The sequence below is a fragment of the Eumetopias jubatus genome, unplaced genomic scaffold (genome assembly GCF_037043125.1).
Source record: "Eumetopias jubatus isolate StellerSeaLion01/CBP00866 unplaced genomic scaffold, mEumJub1_p1.0 scaffold_6, whole genome shotgun sequence".
NCBI classification, from domain to species: Eukaryota; Metazoa; Chordata; class Mammalia; order Carnivora; family Otariidae; genus Eumetopias; species Eumetopias jubatus.
The window spans coordinates 53002038-53018229 of record NW_028274812.1 but is presented as its reverse complement, the minus strand read 5'-3'; the positions used below and the strand labels follow the sequence as shown (position 1 = coordinate 53018229).

At 41.7% G+C, this 16192-nt stretch overlaps 1 protein-coding gene and 1 long non-coding RNA gene across 3 annotated transcripts in view; one reads left to right on the top strand and one right to left on the bottom strand.

The window, feature by feature from the left end:
• Positions 1-508: 508 nt before the first annotated feature.
• Positions 509-2681, top strand: LOC148164071 (uncharacterized). Its single transcript, XR_015768321.1, has 3 exons — positions 509-554; positions 1432-1526; positions 2520-2681. It is a non-coding gene; the product is annotated as an uncharacterized LOC148164071 (long non-coding RNA).
• A 6569-nt stretch (positions 2682-9250) lies between these two features.
• SNX3 (sorting nexin 3) overlaps positions 9251-16192 on the bottom strand; it is a 46403-nt gene continuing 39461 nt past the window's right edge. For both annotated transcript variants that reach the window (XM_028104178.2, XM_028104177.2), the window contains exons 3-4: positions 11388-11512; positions 9251-10007 (exon numbers count right to left, since the gene is read on the bottom strand). In XM_028104178.2, the coding sequence (XP_027959979.1) occupies positions 9902-10007; positions 11388-11512 (231 nt within the window). In that variant the 3' untranslated portion in view covers positions 9251-9901. The remainder of the gene's footprint in view (positions 10008-11387; positions 11513-16192) is intronic.

The following is a 16192-nucleotide window of genomic DNA, read 5'->3' as shown; positions in this document are numbered from 1 at the left end:
CTTCCACCGTTCTTTCCCACTGCTCCCCCTTCCGCAGCACAGGGCCTGACCCCTCACTGTGCTTGAGTGTTTCCAGGAAGGGAAGAGAGTTCGGTCTATGGTGTCACATTTCTGCACAAGTAGAAATCAAAGATGAAAGAATACTTTCTTTTCTCAATAAATTCTTAGAAATCATGACTACTTCCTCAAAGAACTATTGTTTGTTTGGTCTTTTTAAACAAATTACTGGATACATGCCACAACATAGCTGAATCTTAAAACATGTTGAGTGGAAGAATCCCGACCCAAAAAAAAAAAAATACCTACTGGGGCGCCTGGGTGGCTCAGTCGGTTGAGCACCCAACTCTTGGTTTTGGCTCAGGTCATGATATCGGGTCCTGGGATGGAGCCCCAAGATGGGCTCCAGGCTCAGCGGGGAGTCTGCTTGAGAATTCTCTCTCCCTCTGCTTCTGCCCCTCCCTCTCTCTCTCTTGGATAAATGAATAAATGTTTTGTTTTGTTTTTTTAAGATACCTACCGGCCCAAGGACACAGAGCTGGGGTTTGAACCCAAGGGTAGGTGACTTTGAAGCTTATTCTCTTTCTACTACTTCCTGGCCCCGCCCCCTTGGCTTCTGGTCCGGGCTCTTGGGTCTGCTGTTAGGGGAGGGCTGGGGACAAGTCCCTTCCACACGTGTCTGAATAATGAGAGGCTTGGATTGGACTGCTCCCGAGATTCCTTCCAGTTCTAACATCCTATGAGTCCATCTCTTTCTTTCAAAAAATTTACTTGTTTTTTTGGAATACTTAATAGTCACATGAGACACAATTTCGAAAATTTCCAAAGGGTATACATGTCACAGACCAGAGAGGCTAGAGATGTGACCACTAACTGCCACGTGATCTCCTGGACTGGATCCTGGAACAGAAAAAGGATATTAGTGGAAAAGCTGATGGAAGTCAAAGTTTGGAGCTTAGTGACTAGTGATGCACCAATGCTGGTTTCTTAGAGTTGCCAAAAATACCATGGTCATAGAAGATGTCAACATGAGGGCAACCGGGGGAGGGGGTATAAGGGAACTCTTTTTGTTATCTTTACAACTTTTCAGTAAATCTAAATAATTTCAAAATAAGAAGTGGTTTGGTTTGAGTATCCAGTGAGACATTGTCCTCTCGCCCCTGCCCTCGGGCCGCCCAGTTTGCCCCCCAACCAGGCAGCCAATGGTACCTGTTTCTTTCATAATCTTTCAGAGATACTCAACCGACAATCAAAGAAAGTATCCATATTGTATAAATATCATTTCTCAAAACAGAAAGTACGTCTGTGAGATAAATTCCTCAAAGTGGAATTCCTGGGCTTATGGTGTTATTGCCAAACTGCCTTCCATGAAAGTTGGGCCAGTTTATCCTGTGCACAGACAATGTGTATAAAGACCCGCTGTTTCACCAACAGACTCGTCCGAGAGACCAATTCACCTCCATTTATGACAGACCGCCAGCTCTCAACATGCTGCTGAGCAGACCTCTCCGGAATGCTGTCCCAGAATGGTGGGTCCCTTCTGAAGCATGCAGCCGAGGCGAGCGGGGCGTGGCCGTGCATGGCCAGGGGCAGCGAGGCTTGGGGAGTGATAGCCAGGTGGTTTATTTTCCCCACGTCAATTACTACTGTCCTCCGGGGAAGCCATTCACAGAAGGGCATTGTCTCGGCTCCCCGGCACACAAAGGGTCAAGCCTCACAAATTTGCTCATTGTGGGGGGAAAACACCCCACGGGCCAGAATGTTCAGATTACAGGTCCAAGAAAATCCCTTTACAGAAAGAAGACAGCAAATCCCCAGTGCAGTTGAAAGGACAAAACTTTCTTCACCTCTGAGATTCTCCAATGAATAAACCGGTTAAACATGGTTTGGATTTACCGAACATGAAAACAACTGGATTAAAGTATAATCTAGCTAGAAAGGAAAGGAAATGTACCGAGAAAGCTAAGTAATGACAAAGCTGCAGTGTTTATAGGTGCCAAGCATGGACGGACATTCCAGTTTTATAACCAGGTTCTCTTCAATGTTTAACTTTCCTTCAGAGGAAGGTAACGAGTCCCGGCTTGCGTTGGCCTCTTTGATAACAGCACTGCTGTCAAGGCAGCTGTGGGAGCGCTGGGGACATGCGTGCCCAGGGGGCCACAGGCTCCAGCCCCAGGGTCTGGAGGCCCCGGCTGTCAGGGTGGATGCTCACCGTGGGTCCCAACCTCACGGCCAATGCCCGGTGCAATCCATATTGGGGGCAGCATCGCCCCGGTACTGGTTCCAGAATTACAAAGACCGGGGTTTGTATGCCAGTTTCACTTTTTACTTGGCCGTGTGACCTTGGACAAACTACTTACACCGTCTCAGCTCTTCTCTTGGTAACATGAGGATAACACCCACCCAATAGGTTTTTTGAGAATTAAATGAGATAATACAGGTGAAAGCCCAGGCTGAAACCTCAGCACTCGACAGACAGTAGGTTGGTTGTCTTCCAATCTTCCTTCCCTCTCTCTTCTCAGGCACACGCACCTGAACAGCAAGCGAAGCCATGCCACTTCGCGCAGACTCCGGGCACGTCCAGGTCTCACTCTAGGATGGGAGCCTTTGGGGGTTGTGACATCACAGGCTCCTCACCCGATTTGTACCAAAGATCCCTATTCAGATGTTTATAAAAGCATAAAACACACCGGATTATAAAGAAAACTAATTTGTTGAAATCATTTACTAAAGTGTTATTTTTTTACTTTTTTTGAGAGAGTGCGTGCGCACGCGCGTGCACACACACACACGAGTGAGGGGAGGGGCGGAGGGAGAGACTCTCCAGCAGACTCCCCACTGAGCACGGAGCCTGATGTGGGGCTCGATCTCACAACCCTGAGATCAGGACCTGAGCTGAAACCAAAAGTCGGACGCTTAACTGACAGAGCCACCCAAGTGTCCCATTAAAGTGTTTTTTAAAACTTGTGATAAAATAATATGTGCGCCTCTGTTAAACACATTAAACAAGATTCTGGGGCAGGTCTAATAACTGCGATCATTTTCAAGTGGTGATCAGTGTATTTCAAGATCTGCAACAACCCCTGTGACATACACACTTGTGTACTACTACTACCCTAGTTTGCTCCTACCGTCATCATGGAAGAAACGCTAAATCCCAGTTAGAGAGTACGGAGTACAGAGATGCGATTTTTTTCCCCCATCCAAATCGATTCCAGATTAAACCACGACACCACCTCTGGCCTCCAGACTGCTGATGAAAAGCATTTAAAAACTGTCAAACCAGCATTCCTTTCACTCCTTCACTCTAGCTTCTCTCAAGATTTTTCTGTTGGTCTGGGATTTTCTGCAATTAGATAATGATATGCCTATGCGCTGTTTTGTTTTAAATCGGTCCTGCTTGCTACCCTCTCAGCTTCCTGGTCCTGTGGTTTGGGATCTTTTAATTTTGGAAGGTTCTCAGCCATTATTACTTCAGTATTTCTTTTGCTCTGTTCTCTTTCCCGCCCGGCGTTCTAGTTACACCTTTTGAAAGGATCCCACCATTTTTGGAAGTTTCTGTGGACCTATCGTGAGATGCACAGATTCTTCCTAAACTATGTCAAACCTACTCATGAGCCCCTGGAAAGCATTCTTCATTTCTATTACAGGGACTTTGATTTCTAGCACACCCTTTGGTTTTTAAGAGTTCCATTTCTCTGATTATATTACCCTTCTGTTTTTGCATGTGGTCTTCTATTAAAACCTTTAACATGTTATATAGTTACTTTAAATAGAGTTATTTTAAATTCCCTGCCTGACAATGCCAAAATCTGTATCATGTCTGGCTCTGGTTTTTATGACTGCTCTCTCTCCAGACTTTCTGCCTTGTGACATGCCTTGTAAATTTCTCCTTGAAAGCCAGACATGTTGCATTGGATAACAGAAAGGGAGGTAAACAGGCCTCTGTGAAGATTTATGGTAATTTGGCTAGGGAGTGGATGTGTTCGGTTTTTTGCTGTGGTTATAGGTATACCGGAGGCTTCAAATTCCTTTAGGTCTGTTTTTGTCTCTCTTAACTTTGGGTTTCCCTCCTCAGTCTGTCTTAACAGCACTCAGCTGTGATCCACTAGGACTCTACTGGAGCTCTGGGGGTGTGGTGGTAAAGTAGGGGGAATATATGCATTCTATTATGCCCAGATTAAATCTCCATGTTGTAGTGGGCCTGTGACCTTCACCAGTGTTTCCGCAGTGGTAGAGTCTTGCCCCTCTCCCCTGCCTCCCTTCTCTGGCTGCAGCATTCCCAATCTGTTTGCTTTAAGTCTTGACAACCTTGTTGACTATATATATATCTCCCCCCGCCCCCTTAGGTGAGACAGGAAGGCTAGAGGGGCTGGTGTGCAAAGAATGCCCTTCCCCCGACAGGGATTCCGGCTCTGGCAAAGTCTTTTGCCCTGGAAAGTAGGCCTTTGTAACAAAGAAGGTTCTGGGTGTACTTCACAATGATTATTCATCTACTCTCCCTGCCAGAGCCAAAGGAGATCTTCCTTGATCTTCACTGTGGCTATCTGGTGGGCTGCCTGGAGGTAAAAAGCCTAGGAACATATGCAGCCCCTCAAAACTGCAGTCTCCAGGAGCTTCTCACTCTCATGCTAGGCCACACTCAACTTCCAGCAACCCAGTATTACTGTGTTTAAGCGTTCCTGCCAGTTTACGGCTCTAGCAGTTTCTGCTCCAGGTAAACAGATTCTGACTGTCAATTCTAGAGAAGCCTCTCTCTCTCCAGATTTTGGGGTGATGGTTTGCCCTGCAACCTCAATTCTAATGGGTTGGGTCCAAGGAAAGACAGATTTTCAGTTTGTCCAGCTTTTCTGAGAGAAGAGTGCACGTGTGCATGTGGGGCAGGGGACTGTGGGCACAGGGAGAGAGAGAATCTTAAGCAGGCTCCACGCCCAGCACAGAGCCCAGGGCAGGGCTCCATCTCACCACCCTGGGATCATGACCTGAGCCAAAATCAAGAATTGGACGCCTAACTGACTGAGCCACCCAGGCGCCCCTGTCTGGCTTTTTCTCGTAAGGACAAGAGTGCCAACTTTCATCTCCTTTCACATCAGAGTTGGAACTAGAAGGCCCCTTTATTTATTTAAAAGATTTTATTTATTTATTCGACAGAGAGAGAGAGAGACAGCGAGAGCGGGAACACAAGCAGGGGGAGTGGGAGAGGGAGAAGCAGGCTTCCCGCCGAGCAGGGAGCCCCAATGCAGGGCTTGATCCCAGGACCCTGGGTTCACGACCTGAGCCGAAGGCAGACGCTTAACCGACTGAGCCACCCAGGCGCCCCTATCCCCTTTATTTTGAATCGCCATTCCCTTGCCTCCATCTGAACTCCCACAGCCCTTCTCGTCCTCACATCTGCCATATCTTCTCTCTGGCTAGACTCTCAGTGAGTCTTTTCATGATGACGTCCTAACAAGACTGAGTTTCTTGAGAAAAGGGGCCTTGGTTAGCCTCTTGCCTATGTTAATACTTTGTATATATAAAATGCCTGGTGTTGCTGTTTGATTTTATTGCATTGTTTCCATTTATGACCTTCATTCTAACAGGAGAAAGCCTCTGGTGAGCTGTTAACCAGCATCCTCTAAACTTCCTTTTGTGCTGTTAAATGAATTATCCTAGTCTCTGAATCAAGGTCTTATTTTCTTAGCAAGGTTGGAAGAGTGCAAATTTCACTTACTGTAAACTGAGTTACAAAAGTAACTTCTCAAGATCTGATAAGTTCTGATTCCCTTGATTTCTTTTTTTAATTTTTAAGTTTTTACTAAAATTCCAGTTAGTTAGGGGCACCTGGCTGGCTCAGTCTGTAGAGCACACCACTCTTAATCTCGGGGTCGTAAGTTTAAGCCCCATGTTGGGTGTGGAGCCTAACAAATAAATAAAAACAAATAAATTCCAGTTAGTTAACATATATCGTAATACTAGTTTCAAAAGTACAATATAGTGATGCAACACCACACAACACCTGGTACTCATCACAAGGGCCCTCCTTAATCTCCATCACCTATTTCCCCCCTCCCCTCCGGTAACCATCAGTTTGTTCTCTATAGTTCAGAGTCTGTTTCTTGGTTTCCCTCTTTTTCTCCCCCTTTGCTTGTTTTTCTTAAATTCCACATATGAGTGAAATCATACGGTATTTGTCTTTCTTTGCTTCTTGACTTTGTTTTGTAATGACTTAAGTAGCTAGGTTAAGATAAAATCTGACCAAATTCTAGGAAAAGGGCCTTCTAGGTAAGTGTCCAAACTGGCTGTTTCAGAATTATCTAGGAAGCTTAAAAAAAAAAAAAAATTCTTGGACTCAGTCTTAGGGAGCAATTATGGTACACAGCGAAGTGTAGGAAAAAAAGATACTTCTGATCAGCAAGCTATTCATGTCCAAAAATGCTTTTTATACCCACACTTAAAAAATCTAACCACAAAACAAACAAAACCTATCCATTCATTCATTCATGTTCAGCCTAGAGGACACAGGAAACGTTATTGAAAATTCACCCTTTCATGCATTCAATAAATGTACTGAGCACCAAGTAAACCTGGTAACCAGGTCTTGGTCCCGGTCCAAGAGAAGCCAGTGCACTAACGCATGGCTTTAGAGTCAGACATCCGACAGATGTCACATCCAGAGCTGTCACATCCTGGGTAACCATGAGCGTGTCACTTACGCTTGCATGGCCTCAGTCTGCTCACGTGTGAGAGACGGTATCATTCACTTCCCCGGGAAGCTCCGTGACAGAGATCACAAAGGAAGTACTGAGGAAGACTTATACTTCATCCTCCTAGAACAGTTTCTAACTCACTTCTCAGCCCAAACACTGGCACGCTGTAATCTTCACAGCTAGCACCCGCCGAGCAGTTCATCCACATGCCAGGCGGTGCGCTACGCTATCTGTCCGTCCAGATGTCAAATTCTATCTGTGCAGGTCTAGAGGTCAGCGGCCTCCCCCTTCCATTGGCTGTGTTTATCCTCACTCCTGTAACCAAAATACTGGCAGAGCAAGCTGAAGCGACAGGGCAAGGACTTTTCGTCTACAAAGGGGCTGAGCCCAGAAGCCCCAGGGTGTGATAAAGAGGAGATCCTCCCCAGCATCTCCCCCGCCGCCAGGTCCTCACCACCACCGAGGGTCATGATGGCAGAACCTCTGGGAAGGAAGCCAAATACCAGATAAACCTATCTAGGAACTGCCATGGGTTTAAGGATACCCTTTGCTGCTACTGCTGTATCAGTGACTACCACCACCATCAGATAACTGTTAGTAAGTCTTCACATGTCCCAGACACTGCTGTCCTAAGGATTTTACATCTAGTTCTCCACAACTATAAGTTACTAAAGCCTTTATCACTGATGCTGACCCTTCACAACTAACAGCTGAGACAAGGCAATTAGTAACAAATTATTAATAACCAATTATTAAGGACACAGAACCTGAGAATCTTGTAGCACAACTCACTGCCAAATTAACTTCTACTCTTAGGAAGACCCTTAAGGGCTTCTAGAACCTCCACCTATATGGTTAGAGTTAATAGCACCTGCATTGTTACTTCACAGGGTTAAAGATGTCATTTTTATTTTTTTTGATTTATTTGAGAGCGAGCGTGCGCCCATGTATGGGGGGAGGGTCAGAGGAAGAGGGATTAGCAGACTCCCTGCTGAGCGAGGAGCCTGACTCAACTTGACTGGGGGCTCCATCCCAGGACCCTGAGATCATGACCTGAGCCACAATCAAGAGTGGGACGCTTAACCAACTGAGCCACCCAGGCGCCCCAAAGGTGTCATTTTAATATGGACCATGGTTTCAATTCTCTAAGAGAAAACACTGAGAAGTACTTTCCCACATCAGGCAAAAACATATCACCTGAGGTAAGCAACTTTTCACCTAACTTGAAACCTTCAACTTTCTAAGAGCATGCCTGCCCTTAGGCAACTGTAGAGGTTAAAAGTAAACAGGCCAGTATGACCCCTTCGAAACCACATTATTCCCTTGTCCACAAACGACCAAAATCAAAAGAATTCCACAGGGAGTGGAAGCCTCTGCACTCCCGGCGGTTTTCTGCCGTAGGAGGGCTGTCCGGTGCGTGGCAGAAGGCTCAGCAGCATCTCTAACTTCTGCCCACTAGAGTCAGCAGTGTTCCCCAGTGTGACAACCAAAGATGTCTTGGGATATCGCTACATGTGACTTGGGGGCAAAACCATCCCTGCTTGAAAACCACTGCTTGAGAGGAGTTAATTCAGAGCTACCACTACTCCGTTCTGCATACCAAAAACTGACAGCCTTTGATGTTACTTCTCTAGCTCACTGAAATAAAGTTCACCTGTTGTTTAGCTTTGTGCTTTCTTAATTTGTAGTAATTGAAATGTCCGGACATGGGATTGTGAAATGTTATTTAAGCAACAAAAGGCCTTACAGGGCAGCTCTAATTCCTAGGACTTCCAACCTGCTTGGTGGATATCCTAGTTTGGCCCAGACCTAAGCTGGTGTCCTCTCAAATGGACGGACCTGTTTCCAGAGGAGACCGCTCTGGAGTGGGAGGATAAACTTTCCTTACCTTGGGGTTTAACTCTGGGTCACAACAGGTCCCCCCATACCACCAGATGCTGTACAGATTCAAATTAGAGACCACATTCTGGCTGCAAAGGTCTGGCTACAACACAAGTTAGGCAGCAAGGAGTCCTGCATTTTTTGGTTTCTTATCACTTACACAAGTCATGCACGGGCTAGAACTCTGTGCCCTTTTCCCTTAGTTAAAGGGGATAAAGTGTGCCACGATCCCAAACCAAATTAAAGAAAAAGCATGAATCTGCTGACCAAGAAAAGGGTTATTATACCCTTCCTAAGTGTGTTTAAACAAGTCACTCAGATGAACTAGGAAAAAAACTCCTCTGAAAAACAGGAGGCACGGTACTGACTTATCTTAAAAAGCCTTTTAAGAAGAATGACTTGAGATTATAAAGCATTTTTCAAATAGACAAAGTGCTTCATAACAACTCAGTAAGCTTTAAGGAATGCTTCTTTTAGTACATCACTTTTTTTGTTGTATAAAAGAAAATACCCCAATTCAAAGGGTCGTAGCCTATTTGATACCACCACTGTTTAAGAGGAATGGAGTTACAGGAATGAGAAGTATATAGTTCGTAAATAATCCCTCTCAACAGTGAGTTAAGCAGAACAGCCATAAAAGGGGAAAAGCAGCCGGGGACAACACAATCAGTGCACATCAGAAATGCTTTTTTATTTTTATTTGAAAACAACTTAAATTTTTAGACAAATGATTTTAGTATATAAATTTGATTTTGTTTTTATACAGAATATAAAGATTTCCCTCACTGATCTTCCACGTGAAAGGTATTACAAGCCTGAAGAGAGAGACTTTCTGCACACAAGTGTGTATCTTACACATAGGGGACTGGAAACCAATGGTGTAGTGCTTCTACACATAAATTAGGTCAAGGGACATCGCATATTAAAAAGGAGTAAGAGAAATATTCTAGTTAATCAGATTCAAGAAGGAAACAGGACACAAAAACTGTGCAGATAAGACCAAGTCAGTAACTTTAGTTAGGACACTGCGGGTTATACTGGAGTAACAGGTCTGTGAGGCGATAGTGGGTACCACAATAAAACAGCAAGGAAGAGCTATTTATATAGAAAGGCTGGAATGAGGGATTTTCACTAAAGCAAATTAACTTCTTGTCAACTGCCAAAACAAAACAAAACAAAACCGAGCATATGAATGTTAGTATACTGAAGGCATGTTATACCAGTTTCTGTGCAGCATGCTAAAAGTTAGTTAGAACTTCTTCACTGGTGCATATGAATAATAGTCACGGAAAGGTTTTTTTTTTGTTTTTTGTTTTGCCCCTTCTCACCAAATTTCAGGCATGTCTTATTTTAGATGGAGTATAGCTTTTATCTATAATTTCATCCTGTAAAAACATGTGAAGACAACGTTCATTCTGTGCCAGAGGATGACCAGCGACCCTAGGAATTAAAAAATACAAACTTAGTCCAACAGTATTTTTCAAAAGTGGGGCTGGGGGTCAAACACACATATTCTAAGGTTAAAAAGCATGTACGATTTAGCAATAGTAAGTGTTATTCCACTGCTCACAAGACTGTGCTCTATCAACGGATGGTAGATACTTCCTTTCCTTTGGCTCACTAGGGTCATTCAGAAAACATTTCATCGCTAGCTTTGCACTGCTTCTGGAAAATGTACCCAACTAACTTCTTTATATATTAACTGGTGTATTCACAAGAAACTTAAATGAATTTTAATGTTCAAAGTGAAACATGTCATTAATTCTAAGAACCCATTTTAAAGAAAGAAGAGACACAGGATCAGAATTAGAAATATACTGAAGTTCAATAAAAGCTCAAAATACTAAGAAAGAGGCATAAATGTCCATTTTCTTCTTCTTCTTTTTTGCTTGCTTTAAAGGTTTCCATTGCAGACTAAACATAAGATGAAAATGGGTAACCAGACTTCTATTTCTGAATTTAAAAAACACCTCTGCCAGCACTGCCTTCTCCCAAAGGAAAACATGTTCGTAAGACAACGAAGGTTAACGTGCTACAGCAGATAACTAAAAGTTAAAGGCTTTGTACAACTTTCCCTCCTGTTTAACCACTCACAGATCTTCATCTTTATCACTAGATAAAAACTGAAGTGTTGATTAATACTAAGCTCACACAACCATTATTCTCCAGTATTTGACCTTATTTGGTCAAATTTAAGGCCAATGCACAATTATAGTGACCCCTCCCTTTTCCTGGCATAATTCTATTACTTTGGTTTTTAAAAATGGCTATATTTCAAAAGGAGTAAAATTAAAAGCTAGAGATTTTGCTTTAAGAGTTTCTAAAGTAAAACAATCTCAGGTCTTACATGTTGAAAAACTACATTTTGCCATGAAAATTTTAAATGTGTACCTTTACACAAGACATGCTGATAATAACCTCCATCTGCAATCAAACAAAATGATTGCAAGTGTACTGTAAGTTTTATTGTTCATGCTAGAACATACCTTAAATGAGAAAAAATCATAAGTAAAACTGTATTTTTTACATGCTGCAATTTTAAATGTAATTTGCATAAATTAACCAAGAAATTCAAATACAAAACTTAGGTCAACACAAAGATACTCATTTTAATCACTCAAGTGTGTTAATATTTATCACATGATCTTCAACTTGTTATATACTTCTACTTTATTTAAATGGTACAAAAAGTTAGTTGGGAAATGGCCAAAAAGAAAAGTAGTGTTACCGTTTAGCTTAATACCTAAATTACCAGTATTCACCTGAAGTCGTCTCGGAACACTATTCCCTCTTACACCTCGAGGTACAGAAAGTACTTACTTGTTTATAAACTGCTCCAGCCCTTGCTTCCTTTCTTCAATAAAATTGTCATCAAATATTCCATCATCTCCTCTAAAAGGAAGCTGACGCAAAAACGCTTTTCCAGGGAGCGGGGGGACTACAACCTGAAAAAATACAGGAAAGAAAGTTCTTGAAGATGCTGACAGGGCTGTGAAAATTTGGACAGCACAACATGAAGACGAAGTATGTGCTCCCTAGGACAGCCATTCCACTGTTAAACCAGTTTAAATATAAAAGAAAATCAGTAAAAACACACAGAAAAAACATTCAGTGTTTGGATGCAAGATAACCAAAATGCAGAATAGCCCAGCAGACGGAGGCTCCTCAAGGGCATGGCCCATAACTTAATTACCATTTCTGCTGAACGTGTCGAGGCACAAGTGTACAAAGAGAACATTCCAGCAACGCTGCAATAAAGGCTGCGGTGTCTCCAGACAATCTGGAGGCCACTTAGGGGAGACAACGCTTTCTCACAGTGGAGACTGCAGAGATCAAAATCAACTTTCAATCACACCAAGAAATGAAGTATTAACAAATTCTTTCCAGCATGGGAAGATAATTCTGTGGTCTATTTCCTCCACCTCATACCATCTACATATAGTCTTTCCTATTTGTGTTTGAGCAGCATTTAAAAAATAAAATCATCAACAATTCTGTCACCATTCTTCCATCTTCTAGGCTAAGAAACATGCCAACTTTCTCCCACATCCATTAACCTCTCTCTCCCCAAGGACCTGTCATTTCTTTCTTCCTACACAGGAATACCCTAATTTTCCCCTTCAAAGCCTAACTGTCCTCTAGGGCCAACTTACACTGATCTCTCTTCTAGGAATTACCTGGAGCTCAAATATCTGTTTGGGTTAAACAGCACATAGCTGTTTATTTCACATGTTAGTTTGGTTTCTCAACCATGGCACTATTAACATTTTGAACCAGATAATTCTTTGGGGGTGGGGTGGGGAGGGCTTTCTTGTGCACTGAAGAATGTTTAGCAGCATCCTAGGCCTCTACCCACTAGACTGGGTAGCACCCAGGAGCACCCCCTTGTTGTGAAAATAAAAACTGTCTCCAGACATTGTCAAATGTCTCCTGAGGGACAAAACTGCCCCTGGTGGAAAGCCACCAATTTATCCTATTAATGCATTCAAATAAGGATCCTGTTCAGGCTTCCTATGGTTATTTTAAGAAAGGCTGGGTACACAACAGAAGCTCAAATATCTGTTAAATGACTAACCACTTAGCTGGACCCATATGTTACACAAAACAGAGAAAAGGTGTAAGCAAACAATTCAGACAAGAAGAGATATAAATAGTAAACAGTAATAAAATTGTATGTATTCTAAAAATTTTAAACCCTTGATGCAGTTTCTATCCTAAACAATAATCCAGCAGGGTAAAAAAAGGAAAGATCAACACAACTTCATACAGAACAGCAAAGAACAAAATAAGAGCAAAAAAGAAACACAAAACCAAATGCCCGACATGAACTTCCTAAATCCTTCCTAGATGTACTCTTCTCCCCAGATGACCAATGATTAAGACATCTAAAGATTTATCTCCATAACTCTGCCTTAGCATTTTTGAATCTCTCCCTACATTAGCATTTGTGAAGTTGGGTGTTAAAACCTGCAGGGACCTTACAACTGAGAAGCAGAGATCATGACCACTAACTGAGCTCCAGTAGAATGGCTATCTGATGCACAGGGAAAAACATCTGTATGTATAAAGCTATTATTAAAAAATAAGCTAGAACCAATGTACTAAACAAATAACTACCATTAATTCAGGGCATAATTTAGCATGAAACTTAAGATTACTATGTATTATCTTCAGAAATTTGTTCTTCCTCACATAATATTCAAAATAGTCACTGAAATGGATGGTGAGGTTGTAGGTAACAGGCTGTAGCTAACAAAAATCATGAGTGGCTTGTTCCGCTAAAATTCCGAAGATCCTCTTCAACATCAAATTACTTTTGCTTAAGGAGTCTGAAAAGATCTAGTTAGAGTTCTTACCAATTTAACAGTCATTAATCCAAAGATATTTGTGTACATGTGGGGTGAGAAGTAGACAGGAAGATATTTGGGCCAGCATACTAAACTAAAAGCTAAAAGATTTCACCATAATGACCAGTAAACACTAAATACCACCTACTCTCTAGCCTCATATAACAGATTTTGGTTAAAAGTATTAATTTTAAACAAAAATATTTGATTAATTGTTCTTAGCAATACTGTAATAAAAGTACAACTTTCACACAGGTTAAACCCTTCAGATACTTAACTGATCTATTACTAAAAGTGAAGTACTGTGCTTCAAAGGACAGCATTATGTGAAAACAATCCATCAAATGGGAGATTTTTGCAAATCATGTATCTGATAAGGGACTTGTAAGAGTTTTTATATATTCTAGATACAACTCAATAATAAAAAGACAAAACACTCTATTAAAGGGGCAAAGGATCTGAAAAAAGTATTTCTCCACAGAAGATCTATAAATGACCGATAAGTACCTAGAAAGATGATCAACATCACCAGCCCTCAGGGAAATGAAAATCAAAACCACAATGACCCTGCACTTCACCCATACTAGGGCAGCTATAATAAAGACAGATCATTGTAGGGGCAGCTGGGTGGCTCAGCTTGCAGCTCATGATCTCAGGGTTGTGGGACTGAGCCCCGAATGGGGCTCTGCACTCAGCAGGGACTCTGCTTGAGAGTCTCTCTCCCCCCACGCACCCCTCCCCCCCTGCGTGCACACACACTTGCTCTCTCAAATAAATACATAAATCTTAAAAGAAAAAAAGAGATAATAGCAAGTGTTGGTGAGGATATAGAGAAAAGTGGAACTCTCAGCCACTGGCGGGACTATAAAAATGGTACAGCTGCTTTGGAAAACAGTCTGGGAGTTCCTCAAAGTTTAACAGTTATCACAGAACCCAGTAAATCTACTCCTACATATATACTAAAGAGAAATAAAAACATATGTCAAAAAAAAAAAGAAATAAAAACATGTACACAAATGTTCAAAGCAGCATTATTCGCAATACTAAAAAAGTAGAAACAACCCAAATGTCTAACAACTGATGAATGGATAAATAAAATGTATATCAATACAACAGAGTATTATTTGGCAAGAAAAAGAAATGAATTAGGGAAAAAAAATGATTTAGTGATTAATGTTAAAAACACCCTCAGTGAAAGAAGCCAGACACAAAAGACTACATATTCTATGCTATTTAATGAAATGTCCAGAAAAGGCAAATCCATACAGAAAGTCAACTAGTGATTGTATAGGGCTGGGTGAGGAGGCGTTGAGGGAGAAACTGGTAGTGACTACTAATGGGTATGGGATTTCTTTTATGGAATGATTAAGATGTTCTAAAAATTGACTGTAGAGATTGTTGTACAACTTTGTGAATATACTAAGAGCCAGTGAATTTTACTTTAAATGGGTGAATTCTATGGCATGTGAATTATATATATGTCAATGAAGCTATTATTTTTTCCATAAGTGATATCTACATGTCCCAAATGTTTATTAAACACTCTAGTGCACCACATGCTATGTTAAGCAAAGCCCAAAACCTATCAAGACACTTCTTCCCGGGGCACCTGGGTGGCTCAGTCGGTTGAGCGGCTGCCCTCAGCTCGGGTCATGATCCTGGAGTTCTGGGATCGAGCCCTGCATCGGCTCCCTGCTCAGCGGACAGCCTGCTTCTCCCTCTCCCTCTGCCTGCCACTCTGCCTACTTGTGCTCTCTGTCAAATAAATAAATAAAATCTTTAAAAAAAAAAAGACACTTCTTCCCATAAATCAGAGAAACACAAATACTGTATGATCTCACTTATGTGCGGAACCTAAAAAAATCTAACTCCTAGCAACAGAGTAGCAGGTTAGTGGTTGCCAGGGGTTGGGGGATGGGAGAAATGGAGGATACTGGTCAAAGGCCACAAACTTCCAGTTATAAAATGTCCTGGGGATCTAATGTAGAACATGGTGACTATAGTTAACAATACTGTATTATAGACTTAAAAGTTGCTAAGACAGCGGATCTTAAATGTTCTTACCACCACCAAAAACAAAAACAAACCTATGTGAGGTGATGGATATATTAACTAAGCTTATTGTGGTCATCATTTCACAATATATACATATAACAAATGCCTTAAACTTACACAGTGTTATTTGTCAATTATATCTCAATAAAGCTGGGACTTCTTCCCTGTGGTCATAAATAATTTCGTTACCCAAAACTTTCCTAACTTGTTTTGTACATTTAGAACTTCAAACCATCTATAATTTATACACAGTGAGTTATAAATTTTTATTCCTAAATAGACAGCCAAATGTTTCAACCCCATTTACTGAATATAAATTATTCTCCCTACTGACTGACAATGTTATCTGTGTTACAAACTAAATTTCCAGTAAACATGCAAGTAGGCTTCTAAGTTCTATTACATTCTGCTAATCTATCTGCTTATCCCTAAAGCAATACCTGACTGTTTTAATTACTACAGCCTCAAGAGAAACTCTGATGCCTGCAGGTGCTCAGTACATGCTGAAAATAATTTTTGACTCTTCTTGGTGTTCTCTTTGATTGTAAAGCTCATATATAAATCTGCAAGTTTATAAAAAACCCCACTAAGATTTCTATCAGAATTAGGAGATAATGCTTTACTTTGATCATGTCTACTGTTAAAATGTCACCTCTAAGAGTGAGGCCTTCCTTTGACGACTCTATAAAAGAATACTCTCCTACCACTCCCTACTTCCCTTGG